This window comes from Lolium rigidum, chromosome 5 (assembly GCF_022539505.1).
Source record: "Lolium rigidum isolate FL_2022 chromosome 5, APGP_CSIRO_Lrig_0.1, whole genome shotgun sequence".
Taxonomy (NCBI): domain Eukaryota; kingdom Viridiplantae; phylum Streptophyta; class Magnoliopsida; order Poales; family Poaceae; genus Lolium; species Lolium rigidum.
In genome coordinates, this window is record NC_061512.1 from 12,257,643 (window position 1) to 12,272,835 (window position 15,193).

The 15,193-nt window shown below is 46.0% G+C and overlaps 3 protein-coding genes across 3 annotated transcripts; 1 reads left to right on the forward strand and 2 right to left on the reverse strand.

Annotated features, from left to right (window-relative positions):
* Positions 1-5,100: 5,100 nt before the first annotated feature.
* Positions 5,101-6,584, reverse strand: LOC124655617 (uncharacterized protein C6C3.02c-like). The gene is made up of 5 exons (XM_047194483.1): positions 6,566-6,584; positions 5,939-5,989; positions 5,744-5,833; positions 5,423-5,589; positions 5,101-5,323 (listed from the first exon to the last, which is right to left on the reverse strand). The coding sequence occupies exons 1-5, from the start codon at positions 6,582-6,584 to the stop codon at positions 5,219-5,221; spliced, it is 432 nt and encodes a 143-aa protein (XP_047050439.1). The 3' UTR covers positions 5,101-5,218.
* A 1,424-nt stretch (positions 6,585-8,008) lies between these two features.
* Positions 8,009-8,726, forward strand: LOC124655618. Its single transcript, XM_047194484.1, has 4 exons — positions 8,009-8,062; positions 8,145-8,276; positions 8,375-8,523; positions 8,610-8,726. The coding sequence occupies exons 1-4, from the start codon at positions 8,044-8,046 to the stop codon at positions 8,724-8,726; spliced, it is 417 nt and encodes a 138-aa protein (XP_047050440.1). The 5' UTR covers positions 8,009-8,043.
* A 2,501-nt stretch (positions 8,727-11,227) lies between these two features.
* On the reverse strand, positions 11,228-14,854 carry LOC124655620 (LRR receptor-like serine/threonine-protein kinase FEI 1). Its single transcript, XM_047194485.1, has 13 exons — positions 14,758-14,854; positions 14,541-14,676; positions 14,236-14,307; positions 14,081-14,152; positions 13,918-13,989; positions 13,742-13,813; positions 13,571-13,642; positions 13,130-13,236; positions 12,839-13,018; positions 12,414-12,746; positions 12,041-12,295; positions 11,584-11,717; positions 11,228-11,452 (listed from the first exon to the last, which is right to left on the reverse strand). Exons 1-13 carry the CDS (start codon positions 14,852-14,854, stop codon positions 11,228-11,230), a joined length of 1,827 nt encoding a protein of 608 aa, XP_047050441.1.
* Between the last annotated feature and the right edge of the window lie 339 nt (positions 14,855-15,193).

Sequence of the window (15,193 nt, forward strand, 5' to 3'; positions counted from 1 at the left end):
GCGTGCGCTTCTTTGGTGAGCAATCTTTTTAATTTCGAAAATGAGATCAGATTTAATTAAGACCTCCATCACATTACAAAACCATGCCATGGCGAACCGATTATATATATAGGTATTCCAAAAGTGACCAAGATAGAGGGAATAGGAAACATCGCGTTGGCACTTGACATGGTTCGGAATGGTATATCACTCATCCCAGATATCTTTGTTACTCCTCCGTTATGTAAAACAAAAAACATTATTATATAGCGTAAGTTAAAAAAAGGCAAAAGGTATGTAGTACTCCGTATCAGATTTGCTAATTCTTAGTATACTGAGATCTAACTTTGGGCTCAGTACGTAGATTTTATCATCGTCATGGCCTCAGGTTAGTTTTTTTTAGAGAACGCCCGTGCTTTATTAATCAACCAGAAATAGTCATTACAAATGGCAACCCGGATATACTCCGGGGGCATACCGCGCCACACAGACATACTAGCAAACTCACACGAACGAGCTAAGTTATGCGCTACAAAGTTTTGCTCACGACCAACATGTCGAAAATAACAGCTAGAAAAAAATAACTGACAACTTCTTAATATCATGGATTATCGATCCACAGCTCGAACGGTCGCTTTTATCGGCCTTGATCCGCTGTAGAACAGATAGGCAGTCAGAGGCCACAATGAAGCCATCTAGACCTTCATCCTTCGCCCAGGAAAGGGCAAGCCTGATCGCCATCGCCTCGGCCAGCTCAGGGTTCGAAACACTAGGGGAGCTATCACCAATACCAGTGATGAACACACCCATTTGATCACGTAATACGGCCCCGACTCCCATCCTGCCCGAAGTAGCAAAAATAGCAGCATCTACATTGAGCTGAAGCATACCTTCCAGCAGCGGAGACCAGGAAACTGCTCGAGAGGTCTCACGGCTTTGGAAAGGCGAGGGCTTGGATAGATGTGTCAGAATCAGCTCGACATATGCTTTAATCTTTTAAAGCAATATTGAGGGGATTAACAAGCCTCGGGTTAGTTGAGCAGGAGACTTCATGTAATAACCAGTTTGGCTAGTTTTGCTTGGTGCAAGAAAAAGATATAAATGGGCGGTTTTTGTACTATACTATTATATACGGTAGCTATAAAATTTGTCTTAATATTGTACTCTTTTAAATACCAGTAGTTGAACCGGACGAATCAGTGGTCCGACCAGTAAACTATGAACCAGTTTTTGTGTTGTATTTGAAACTTTTTCAGTTGGAAGTATGGTTGCAACTGGGGTGTGAGAGTTTTTTTCTAGTTGCAAGTGCGGTTGAAACTGAGGGTGTTTTGCAGTTGCAACTGAGTTTTTTTCTAGTTGCATGTGTGGTTGTAACTAAGACTTATTTCTTTTATTTGCAGTTGAGATTTTCTTTTGGAGTAATCACTGAGATTTTTTTCTACTTGCTAGTGTTGCTGCAACTAGATTTTCCCAGTTGCATGTATGGTTATAACCGAGACTTTCTCTAGTTGCAGCAAATTCTTAGTAGAATGAGCCCTAGAGAAACCCTTAAAAGAGTGGGGTGCCAGAAGTAGGAGCCCAGATTAAACAATCACTTGTTCTCGCAATTTACAGCACTTGGGTGTCTAGATGATGATGATGATCAAACAATCACACCTGTTCACTTGATCGAACGCATGGTAAAAAATAACAAGCAAACGTCACTTCATAGTTCTACTTAATTCAACATGGACTAGTGACCTTTAACATGTCGACGAGAAGACTACAGCACTTTATGGCAGAGACGAATAAACCGCAATCCACCATGGGTACGTGAAAAGCACTAGCTATCGTGATCAACCAAACAGAAATTAATTCGAATAGGATCAACTATGGACCTATCTAGGCGATGGTGGCGGCGGCGGCGATGCCAGCATGGGATCCGCGGCGGCACTGGTTGAGCATGTCGACGTAGAACTGGCACCGGCTGATGTCGCTCCCGTTGTGGCTGATGCACTGCACAAAATCAATCAACCGCGCGAGAGCCATCAGCATAAATAAAATCAGTCCAGTCGGTAAGACAAGATCGGTATCGGTATGGATGGACTTACGTCTGCGAAGGCTTTGTTGTGGACGTCGCAGGCGTCAGAGGCCGGCGCGGACGCCGGCGCCTGAGACGAAGGAACCTCGGTGACTCGGATGGTGCGCGGCCCGCCGAAGAAGTCGACGATCCTGTGGCCCAGGCTGATGCCGGCGCCCCACGTCAAGCCTTCCACGACGCTGGACACGAACGATCCTCCCGTCATGAGGCCGCCATTGCTCTGTGGAGCGGGCGCAGGGGCCGCGGCCGCGGCCGGTTTCGCGGGGGGCGGCGCCCTGCTGGCGCGGGGAGCGGAGCGGAATCCTCCTCCTGCAAATCAGATCAGGAGGTAGGGATTGAGTCCTCGATCAACTGAGGTTAGATTGGATTTATTGGATCAACGAGGAGAAGGATCAAAGCGCGCGGTGGGAAGATGTGATCCGATTACACTATACTATGTTTCGTACCTGAGCCGCGGCGTCCCATGGCCGGCGATGGCGAAGGTGGATTGCCGGAGACGTACGTGCGATTATTTTTTTCTCGAGGTGAGGTGGTTGGTCTTGGTCGACGACGGGCACGAACGAGGTTTGTGTGGACGGCCCGGCCGGGAGCGCTTTTATAGGAAATTAGATACATCTAAACCATTGAAAGGAAAGATACATCACGAGAGAGCCGAGTCGGGTACTCGGGCGCAGAGTCCTCTTCTTCTACCTCTACCGGAGCACGTGGAGTACTGCAAAACAAAAACGGTTTGTTTTTGGATCTGAATTTATTTTCATTTTCATGATTAAATCATCTTATGTCTATGACCTTGATTTGTTTTTCGATTGTATATCCCAACATATTAAGGATTCCCCTTTTGGTTTTAGAGCACTAGGTGCGCCCCAACCCCCAAGTTTGGCAGCATCTAATATGTTCTCACATCATCTTTCTTTTGCGAAACACGGTACATATATAGACGAAACACGGTATAGATGTAGACGCTCACATATACGTAATACACCCACCTTTATAAACGCACGAGCACACACACCCTACTGCTATGAACACCTCCAAGAGATTGCGTCCAAGAAATTTCATCCGACGGGTCTTGAGATTGATGAAGTCACCGCATACGTCTCGTTGTTGACGGGAACGTCGCCTCCCACTGAATAATATTACCTTTAATGAGACACCAAAGTGTCAAACTTGGGGTTTGAACTATAGTGGGTTGGGGGTGCCACTACCCTCCTGACCACCCAACCATAGGTTGGTTCTCATATGTTCTCAGATCATCACTATAGGTGACCTATAATAGGCTTAGACTTGTTGATTGTAACAAAAAAAAATTATATCCAATTGGCCCAAAAATGCCTCTCCAATAGATTAAGGTGATGTATCCGGCAATTTATATTTTTAGTGCCGTGATGTATACCTAACATTGGAGGTGATGTAACCGCTGTGTGCCTCTTCACCACGCGATAGCCCGCAACCACCCCACCACGCCACCATCGATTCCCACCTCGAGACCATCGGATTCGCCGCTGCCGTTTCTCTGTTGATTCTGCGCGAATCGTGACAGCCGCTTCAAGATGTTTCCACCCCAAATCATTGGCGGGCTTTATAATTATGTAGTTGCGGTAGTTTGGCCGCTAAGTGGCGGAGATCACCGTCAATGGCATGCACTAATGGCCGGGGACATTCGCACTGCTAGAGCTCGCCGTGTGCGCCTATGACTTCGCCGCGCGGATTTGGCCAGCCGCTAGTGGAGATGAATTCGCCCGATGTCGAGAGCCTCGAGGAGGCGGATTCCTCTCGCTGGAGGTGCGCATCATCACGCGTGAGCAGGAGAGGGAGGATCACGCACATTTCTGCAGATTAGGTCTCGCGTGTCCGACGAGGTGTCAAAGAAGACGTAATATAGGGCCTAGGTGACCTATTTCACATCACCTTCTGTGGCACACGTGCCCTATTTTGTATCATTTGAGACCCCACAAAATGCGAAGAGGATGAAGTTGGTCCTTGTGAATAACCTGATGCACTATATGTCTTCAACCCTTTGAGCAGAATGTAGCAAAAGGAAGGAAAAAAACATGGGCTGATCCTATTGTCTCCACCGCGTAGGAACTACGAGACCCCCCCCCCTCCCAAAAAAAGAAGTCTTCACAACCGTGTTCAATAAGTATAACACATTAGCCGTCCGCTCTCCGGTTGGGCAGTAAGCGTCGAGGAAGGGCAATCACTCGTTCTTAAAATCAGCATTATGTGTAGTTTAAGATCAAAGAGCCGGGCAAAAAAATGGGAGATTCCCCAGAACAAGTATTGTAAAACCCTCCTTTTTGGTGATGAAATTTTTTACATCACCGTGCCCAATTATACATCTCTTTAGTGATGTTCTCATATCGAGAATCGAGTATGTAACGCATAAGGTATCCCATCCTCACTTTATGTTTTCATTATAAATTCAAGGTCGACAGAAAGAAATTGCTTGACTACATCTGCATTGATATTCTTTTTTGGCCAGTAGATAACATTGCATGAACAGTATCCACCGGATACCACTAGAAGGAATATTCACCAAGCTAGCAAAAATTTCTGCTTCTATAGAACATTTCTTCCACTGTCCTTCGAGTGATTTTATCCCAATAGTATACATAAGATACAAAACTGGGCTTGGTTGCTTGAATGTGATACGCTCCATCCTAATAGCATGATCAGAAACTTACCCAAAAACCTCGCCTTATCCAAAAACTAAAAGTTCAGGTAATGAGGGCAAAATGAAAAAAAACTCCAACAGCGTAGCTATAAATGTTCTCATCTATGGGTAAGACTACCCAGAGACAAGCAAATAGTTACCGCAGATAAGTTCCTCATCCTCGGATAAATAAACAAACAAGGAAATAAATCAAGGATGAAAAATTGGACAATGAGGAAGAAAAAATATCTTAAATAGTTTTTGTGTTTATTACACACTGGGGGATGCCAACGAGATGACGAAATTAAGACACAGGACTACACGACATAACCTATTGATGATGATCATCTACAAACATAGAATCAAAAACTGCATGCAACAAAAGAAATACAAGCCTAAGCAATGGTGGCGGCTGGTCCTCCTCCTTGTCACAATAATTAACTATCATCATCATCATTATCGACAGATGCGGACTGAAACTACATGCAACTAAACGAAAAACGATTCTAAACGATGGTGGATGCTCCTGCACCTCCTTCGCGGCGGCACTGGTTGAGCATGTCGAGGTAGAACTGGCACCTGCTGATGTCGCTCCCGTTCTGGTTGATGCACTGCATATCCATCGACGTACATATGTATATCAGCATCGATCATCTGAATTTTGGGTGCAACAAAATACAAGGTATAATAAATCACTAGGAGTAACATACATCACCGAAGGCCTTGTTGTGGATGTTGCACGCATCCAAAGGAGCAGGAGATGCAGCATCGGTAGCAGCCGGAGATTCGTGTCCTTCGACGACCCTGATGGTGCGCGGACCCAACACAGAGTCTAGCGCCCTGTGCGCCATGCTAATCCCGACGCCCCAACCAATCCCTGAACCCCACCAAAAAAATCCACATCATCTCATGATACAGACCGTTATTTTGAGATTATACAGAGAAATACTTAGGAAACATCTTGTATATTTGGTACTCTCCAATTTGATTGTATATCAGGTAGAATTAGAGGAAGCAAGATTGATACAAACCGTCAGCGATGGCAGATCCGACAGTTCCGATGATGGAGGTCGGAGCGCCGCCTCCCTGGGCCGCCGGCACCGGAGCAGATGTTTTTGTTGCTGCAAGCTCGCAAGAAAGGAATTTTCCGATTAAGCACCATACATGTACATATGTGGTTAGATCTAGCGATGTATGTGAGAAATAGCATAGATCAGTGTTAATACCTGGCTTGGGAGCAGGGGTTTTGGCCCGTGGTGCGCTGCGGAAACCTCCACCTGCAAATCAAGTTAAATATTCAGTAACACTGTCGGAGTTATTAATTTCTCTTTCTAAAAAAAAGTTAAATATTCAGAGCGCGATAAAAAAAATAGTAGTCATGATCTTGAGTCAGTATCAATGTACTTCACCTACTCCTACTTAGCAAGAGATCGATGAACTCGTCATCACGGTTAAGAAAAACAGAGTAAATAATATACAGACGAATTGACATGCATATAGATGGGATCTATCGATCGAAATTTAATACGACCAGAAGATGGCAGATCGTCCGCTCGGAAAAGATAACAGATCGGTCATTAGAGACAAATTATCATGGCATGCGTAGATCCGGAACAGGGAAATCGTAACAGACCTTAGGTAAACTAATTAAGCGGCTGACCAATCAATAGAATCAATCAGTACGTACAAATGGCCTACAAATCACATAAAAACTTGCAAGATGGATGGGAAATTAACCGAGGAATTATGGGGGCCAACAATAGATTGATTACACGCACAAGGTAGGATCATATCGCTAGGAGATGGATGACAGCATCATCTTGATTTTGAGGAGATGCATATGTTATATGTACCTGAGCTGCGGCGTCCCATGGCTGCTGGCGAGGTGTTGATGGATGAATGGATCGGCTGGAGACGATGGAAGAAGAGAAGGCCGGCCAAGAGAATGAACGAATGGATGGATAGATGACGAGGAGCGCTTTTATAGGCGGGCGCGTACTCTCCGGTAATTAAGTTAAGGCAGCGTATCAATCATATCCGTTTAAATTCCGGAAAAACCAATACTAGTCAGCAGGGTCCAGTAGATTCTGGAATTATCCCAGCTTAGTCGTCTACGGTAAATATGGCTCGATCGAGTACGTATCCTAACAAAACATGACACAACACACGTGTCAGGCCTAGTCTAGAAGACCAGAATGCATTCCACGCCACAGTTTATGCTTTTGGAGATTCAGGCTAGCATTTTAGTTTCATCTTGAGTGCCTCACCGTGTCCACCCATACTCGCATGGTCTTGAGATGTAGCCGTGCAATGAAGCTCGCGAACATATATGGTGCCGCATTTCAATTTCTTCGTGCATGCATGAGTGGTACATGGGGGCACAATGGGACGGCCATGTCCTCGCCTACCTACTTCCCCATCTGGCACGTCTCTCTCCTCTCCAAAGAAAGCGACAATACATGCGACTTTTCCGGCACCGTCTCCGGCATGATCTCCTCCCCATGGATAACCCATTGGTCCATTGTGCGAGGGAGAATTAAGGAGTCGTTGAATCCTGAATTTGGATACGTATTGTCGCAGAGTAGGGTAGTTTTCTTAGCCAAAGTCTCTGCCCGCCATGTCCCAGAATCTCCGATAGTTCATAGTGGTGATGAATAAGGTATCTCCAGGGAACAATATCATGGCGGCAGCAATTGGGTAACCTAAGAGTTTGTTTAATCCCATCATGCTCCTTCTCTAGCGGTGTGTTCTCTAAGATTTTGATTGTGAAGTCGGAGACTTTTTGGGTGAACAATATATGCGGACGGATATGGCATGGGCCTCTCATAGCCAATATCTCCATGATCTTCTCGGAGTAAAACGGGGCAAATTGTGAGGGGTGAAAATAGAAGGTGAAACAAGTTCCCTCAGATATATACGTTTGGAAAATAAAGTACACCTTATGATTCCTAATAAGTGGTGTGGTTTTTTTTACTTCGTGCTAATTAAATCTGAACTAAAATTATTATATATCGCAAATTTAAATTAAAATGACGGCACTATCAAACATTATACTATATATGGAGTAGATTTTTGGTCGTAAAAGACGTGGGCACCGAGAAAGTCCCCAGTATTGGCCTGGAATCTGGCCAACGAAGTCTCGGGAGGATCTCCGGAACAGGAGAACGAAAAGGATTCTGGATTCTGGATTCGGCTCGGCTCGGTTCGCCTCTCCGGCCGTTGCATTAAAAGGGTTCCCGGCCGTCTACTCCACCTCGTTCGTGCCCGTCGTCGATCAATCACCTCACCTCGGGAAAACTGCTTCACACATCTCCGGCCATCCATCTTCGCCATGGCACGCCGCAGCTCAGGTACATAACCAGGTCCGATCGTGCAGTTAGTTCTTGATCTCCAATCCGAGCTCGATTGATCGTTACGAAATCTGAATTGCAGGAGGGGGATTCCGCTCGACGCCGCGCCGGAGGACCCCGGCGCCCGCAAAACCGGCGGCGGCCCCTGGCCCCGCTCCACACAGCAATGGCGGCCTCATGGGAGGAGGATCGTTCGCGTCCAACGTCTTCGACGGTTCGTCCGATCGGTTAATTGTTCATATATCTCGTCATGTCGACCTAGCTAGCTAATCTGATGTCTCATCCACGCGTTGTACGTTCATGATGATCCAGGATTGACCTGGGGCGCCGGCAGCAGCATAGGCCGCAGGCTCGTCGACTTCTTCGCCGGGCCGCGCACCATCCGAGTCGCCGATGCTCCTTCTCAGGCGTCGGCGCCCGTCTCGGACGCTTGTGACATCCACAACATGGCCTTCGCAGATGTATGTCTATATCCATACTGATCTTGTTTTATTGAGTGGGGGTAAATTTATGCTAATAATGGCTCGCGCTTGATTGATTCGTGCAGTGCATCAAGCAGAACGCAAGCGACATCAGCCAGTGCCAGTTCTACATCGACATGCTCAACCAGTGCCGCCGCGACTCCTCCGGTGGTGGCATCCCCGCCACCACCACCTTCGCCTAGATTGAAAGTTTCCATCCAAATTTCGGTCTAGATTATTAATGATCACGATAGTTAGTCAGTGCTTCTCACCGTGGTGGATTGCGGTTTGTTTGGATGTATTTTTGTGCATACATACAAGGATTTGCTAGAAAATAGGCACCTGACTTTTATTATGTCTAAGTTTATTCTTTAGCCATTGAATTTGTCTCGTGATTCGTGGATTGCAACTCAGATTCTCCAAGTTGTAAGTGGGTTGCGAGATTTCCGTAGCTGCAAGTAGGTTGCAGTTAAGATTTATCTAGTTGCAACTGGGTTGTTGTGACTGAGAAAAAAATATCCAGACCGTTGAATTTGCTTTAAGATTCGTGCTACCCTATGAGTTGTACATGAGTTGAAACTATGTTGTAACTGAGACTTGATGACACGAAGTGACTGAGGTTTCGTTAAATCTAAGTCGCCTGAAATCTAGACATGCCCTATATCTGTCTATAGAAAATGTTGTGACATTTATTTTAGAACTAAGGAGTACAAAGAACTAGTTATCTCGTAGGCCTCGTCCTCTTTGAATAAGTGCAACGATTTAAGAGATCTGTTTCAAGATTATTATTTTGTCATGTGCTTGGTCAAGTGATTGTTTGATCATCGTCATCTAGACACAAAGGGGCGTAAATTTTCCAGGCTTAGGCCCCTCTTTCGGATGGACCGGCAGATTTCAGATTTTAATTCGACCAACAGCTGCAGGAGAGACCTAAAGCTAGGTCGCCCCTAATGTTGTTAATTAGCTTGATCACGTCCCTAATGTGTTCTTACTTACCACATTCCTTCTGTATTTAAAGCATGCGTTTAGCTACATGTACCATCTGTGTTGGTGTCTAGATGTTATATGTAAACTGTTATATCATTGCCAGCAAAAACAGATGGTAATATAGGCTAACGATAGCCAACAAAGATCAGTTAGTTACATAGTACTACAAGCAATTGTCTGACTGACAACACGTGATATATTTAAATGATTCAAGGCAGTGCAGTGTCCTTCCCTCTCATTGTGTCCTGTACTCATGTCGATAGATGCAGCAGGCAAAGGTGGGCTCGACCGTTACTGACCTGGATCTGCATTTTTTTTTCGATAAAGACCTTGATCTGCATGCCATGCCATGGTTTGAAAACACATTTCTTTCCTTTGCTCTAGTTTCCAGGAAGAAATTGCTTTGATCTTTGTACGTTTGATCTTGAGCACTGTGCATCGTATGATTCATATAGATCTCACTCCTGCCATGTGGAACTCTCGAGCATGATCTGTAGTTCTTCTATCAAAAGGAATGGAGATTTTGACCAAACGGCTCGGTTTTCCAAGTGGCATGGATGGATGAATTCACCAATGCTACCATTTCTGCTTGAAGCATTGTGCATGATACTTGTGCAAGGTTGCAATATTTGCAGCCAGTAACATGTTCTTCATTCCCTGACGCATGAGTTTTTTTAAAGAAAAAACAGGAATTCCCTAATGCATGGGTCTGATATATTACTACTTAACTGCTCTGAACTAGTTTTGCATCTAATTTTTCACCTTGGCCTGCAAAAGTAGTAGTAGTTAACCTTTTTCATCCCTGTCTAATGGTGATGGTAACCTAGCTTACCTCTCCTACATGATTTGGTTCAAGTGCATAAATTCAAAATGGTAAAAAGAAAGAAACGAAAAACTAGTGAGATGAAAAACGTGACAAAAAGAAAAGGAACAATCAAATATCTACTATATGTACAAAGCACGGTGATTCGGAGTCTGAAGCACTAAACATGGCATGATTCAGATCTCACTCATCTGCAAGCTACCAAGCTTAGATGCATTCCTTGTCTTAAAAAGGATGGAGATTTTGATGACGAGGAGCTCGGTATCCCAAATGACATGGAGGAATGCACAAGTTTACTGGTACTATTCTTCTTGGAGCATTGTGCAAGATTCTTGTGCAAGACTGGAATATTTGGAGCCACTCAGCAAGTAACATGCTCTCCCTATAATAAACTACGCAAGCCAGGAGTAATGCTAGTGCATGAGATTCTAAACTATCATAAAGTTGTTGACAAAGGTCAGAGTACTAGTCCTAGTTAACTGGCCATGACAAAGTGATTCCCTCTAATTTTCCACTTTGGTCTGAAAGTACTCCCCTTTTCACCCTTGTCGGATGGTGATGGGAACCTAGTTTACCTGTCTTCAGTGATTTGGTCCATGTAATCATGCAGTCGAAATGGTTAGAAAGAAGGAAAAAAAAACTGGTCAGACAAAGAACTGCAAAAGGGAAAAAAAAGGAAAGATCAAATGTCTTACCAGTCTCTATGTACAAAAAAGCAAGTGACTAAGTGACATGGTTCTGTCCCAAGAACCAAGGCACACTTGGAACAACTAGAGACGAGAGAAAATGTCCAGCCAACAGTCCTACACGGTTCCTCCACGTATCTACAAAACTTTTTTCTTCTCCATCACAAGCAAGCAGGAATTACTGTTGATACACTCGCTCAGAGCACACTCAAAACTCCAGATGCTGCTCGTAGTACAGTTCGCTCAGAGGCGGGGACAGGATCTCCTCCTCCAGCATCTTCAGCACCGCGCTCATCGAGGGGCGCTGCCCCGGGACAGCGTCTGTGCACATCGCCGCGATGTCCAGGATGGCTTCGACAGCTTCTACCTCCACGTCACCCGACCTCTCGTCCACGATCTCCTCCAGACGGTGCTCCCCTGTCAGCGTGTTCAGCTGTAGGCAGAAAGCAAAGTTCAGGATTCAGATTGCTTTGAGGTTCAGCTAAAGACAAATATATGATAAGTGACACATTTGAAAGATATCTGTCAAGTTCAGATTGCAAAGCAGACTTCAGGATTCCTTACCCAGCCAACGATGTTGAGTCCCTTGTTGAGGAAGCAAGAATCAGTAGGCCTCTTTCCTGTCACCAGCTCCAGCAAAAGCACTCCAAAGCTATACACGTCTGATTTCTCAGTTGAATGGCCATTTTGCAGGTACTCTGAGGTAGTAGTAGAAGAAAGGCAAGCTATTTATTCATTTATTGTTCCCAACGTGAGGAATCTAAATTTGTTGAAACTACACAACTGTCTACTGTGATGAGGTTTTTAGGAAATGCCATGGAAAGAGTAATACAAATATCCATATAATATGTTTAAAAATGAACAAAACATCTTTTCCTCAAAAAGCATAAATACCCATATAATGCAATACAATACCGACTAGTGAGGTAAAGAACAAGTACCTGGAGCTAGGTACCCAAAGGTTGAATAAATACCCATATAATGCAATACAATGTCGACTAGTAAGGTAAAGAACAAGTACCTGGAGCTAGGTACCCAAAGGTACCCGCCACAACAGTCGTGACATGGGTCTCACTGTCCACGAGCAGCCTCGCAAGGCCGAAATCAGATACACGGGGTTCCAAGAATCTGTCGAGAAGGATGTTGCTGGCTTTGATGTCCCTGTGGACGATCCCCGGCGAGCAATCATGGTGCAAATACGCTAGCCCTCGAGCGGAACCCAGGGCAATCTTCATGCGTGCATTCCAGTTCAGTGGCTGATCCTCCTGTGCGTCTCCTGCCATTGGCAACCCAGCGTGGTAAGCATCAGGTAACATGAACGGCATTAAACCAGCAGTAAATTCGCACCAAGCCACAACGATCATCATGAAATAGTATAAGAAGATAGGCCTTACCATGAAGATAGCCGTCCAAGCTGCCGAGCTCCATGAAATCGTAGATTAGCAGTTTGGCTGTGGAGAGGCGGCAGTAACCTCGCAGATTGACGAGGTTAATGTGCCTAATGCTGCCCAGGATCTCGAGCTCCTTCTCAAAAGTCTTGTCCCGCCTCTCGCGGTTGAGGTCTATCCTCTTGACGGCAAATGCCGTGCCATCGTCCATCACCATCTTGTACACTGTACCAAACCCGCCGCAACCAACCACGTCCTCTTCATCGAGCAACTCCAGCCTTCTAATGATCTCACTCGATGAATATGGAAGGTTCCACTGGTACGTCACAAGCTTTGCACCTAAAGTCATGAAGGATATCACGGATAGCAACAATTAGCTTCCATTCAGCAATCCTTGACAAAATTTATCAAGTGATGTAGTGAGACGTTACCATCCGGGACAGTGGGCTTGTCCATTTTTACATAGTCCACACCGTTCTTCTTCCTGGACAGCAAGCATACCCAGAGGAAACCCATTACCGCGATCAGCGCAACAGCCATAGTTGACATTGAGCCAATCACAATGCCATTCAGGAAGTGCGAAGTCTTGTTACTGCTGATCGGAGTAACACCTGCTTGTTGAGCAAAAAAAAAAACAGAACAGTTAGTCACACACATTGAACTAAAGCTGCTCCCATCATTGGGAAGGTGGCGTGTTTCAAACAGTGAAACGTAAGACTTACCAGATGAGGAGAGGGGATCAGAATGTGGCAGCACCGCAGGAAATCCGAGGGTTCCACGGCAGGCTTTCTGGATAGGCAGCCCGCAGAGCTCGAGATTTCCGACAAATCTGCATTTATCAAGCACCATGTTAAAATTGAAGAAATGAACTACTTCCTCTGTTTCAACATATAACAAGTTTTAGTAGGCCTTTTATATTTTGGTATGGAGGTAGTAGATGACAAAAAGAGCCAAGTCTAATTGATAAAAAGCAAGCTAAGCTAGTGCACTAGAAATGGACTAGCGCCATGTTCTGAATTTCCAATATATACATTACTAATTAAGTCTAACTTACAAAACTAGAAAGACATCATCCCTTCATATTTGCAGCAGCTAAGCTATCTCATTCTTCCATCATAAGCAGCACTGACTACAAGAAATGGGGAGGTCAGGGCCAAACTTACGAGCTGCTCTTGAAGGTTCCAAGGACACCGACGTTGGGGATCTCCCCTGAGAAGAAATTGGTAGACACATTCCTAGCCCAACAAAAAAAAGAACAAGTTCCACATCAGCATTTCTGTTAATTCAAACTGCTAAGAAACGCCAAGAAGGTTCAGTGCACCAGAGAAACTCACAGGAAACGCAGATGAGTGAGGCTCCCGATCGACGCCGGTATCGTGCCCCGCAACAGGTTGCTCGACAAGTCCCTGCATTGGAGTAACAAACATCAGACCAGACAAACATAGAATTGGAGTGTAAAGAACAGCAGCAAAAACAGGCAGCCAGAGGGGGTGGTGTCTGAAGAACGTACAGGATGGTGAGGTGTTCGAGCTCGCCGACCTCCGGCGGAATGCCCCCTTGCAGGTAGTTGGCTCTAAGGTAACTGAATAATAGACATCCCAAATTTTATTTTAGCAGGCAACCCAATGAACTTACAGAACAAATGGAAATGAAGTGCCAAGACCAGATCATACATTGCTCTGAGCTCGGTGCAGTTCTTGATCTCCAAAGGGATCGAGCCGTGCAAGCTGTTCTGGTGTAGAGCTCTGAAGAGGGGGCAGCAAAAGGGAGGAAATGTCAGAGGCTGCTGCATGCATCCTGCTGAAACTAGAGGGTGGAGAAATCTTACAGTCTCTGTAGCTTGCTGAGCTTCCCGATGCTGGGCGAGATGATGCCTCCAAGCTGCATGTAAGGCAGATTTCTGCCGCACACACAAGAAAAAGTTGAGATACGGATTATTCGTTCACGGGCAAGGAATCCAAGAACGCATCGGGAACCGTGCCACCACGCAATAATCCAATCGAGAGCAGGGATGGGGGGAAATCTTGTAGCAAGCTAAGCAGAAGATGCTAATCTGATCTATTCTACTGGGATGAGAAATGTACTAAGAAATTGCGGAGGGGAGATTGAGAAGCGAGGTAGAGCAGTGCGTACATGGATTGGACCCTGAGGTCGGGGAAGGAGCAGGAGATGCCCTCCCAGCCGCAGGGGTCGCCGTCGGCGGGCCTCCAGCTGCCCAGCCTCCCCGCCGTGGCGTTGAAGGCCGTCTTCAGCTCCAGCAGCGCCTCTCCTGCAACCCAGAGGCATACATCAGTTTTCGGGATTTCAGAGAGGGATAAGAGACTGGATGCGAAATGCGGGCGGTACCGACCGTCCGGGGTGAGCGCCATGGAGGCGGTGGAGCAGAGGAGGAGCGCCGTCGCGGCGACGAGGGCGGCGGCGTGCCCGTTGCCGTGGCTGGCGGCCATGGCTTGCTTGGGACTTTGGTAGGGGTTTGAAGTGAGTGAGAGTGAGCTTGGGAGAGTGAGGTGTGGAGGAGAAGGTACTTAGCTGCCTTTAATTATTTGCGCGCATGTGTGCGCTGACGGGGAGTCCCAGGCGGGTCACTGTGGCGCCGCTGACTGGTGGGCCCGGGCGTGTCGGTGGTCCCGCCGCAGATGTTGGTCCACGGCAGCGGTAGCTTTCGAAAAAGGTATGGGTGAACTAGCAGGGAACTTGGACAAGATTAGACAAAACAAGAACTGCCTTCTTCAGCTTAAATCAGCTGGCCAACTAATCACATCTTGCTGTAGATGGATAGACATTTG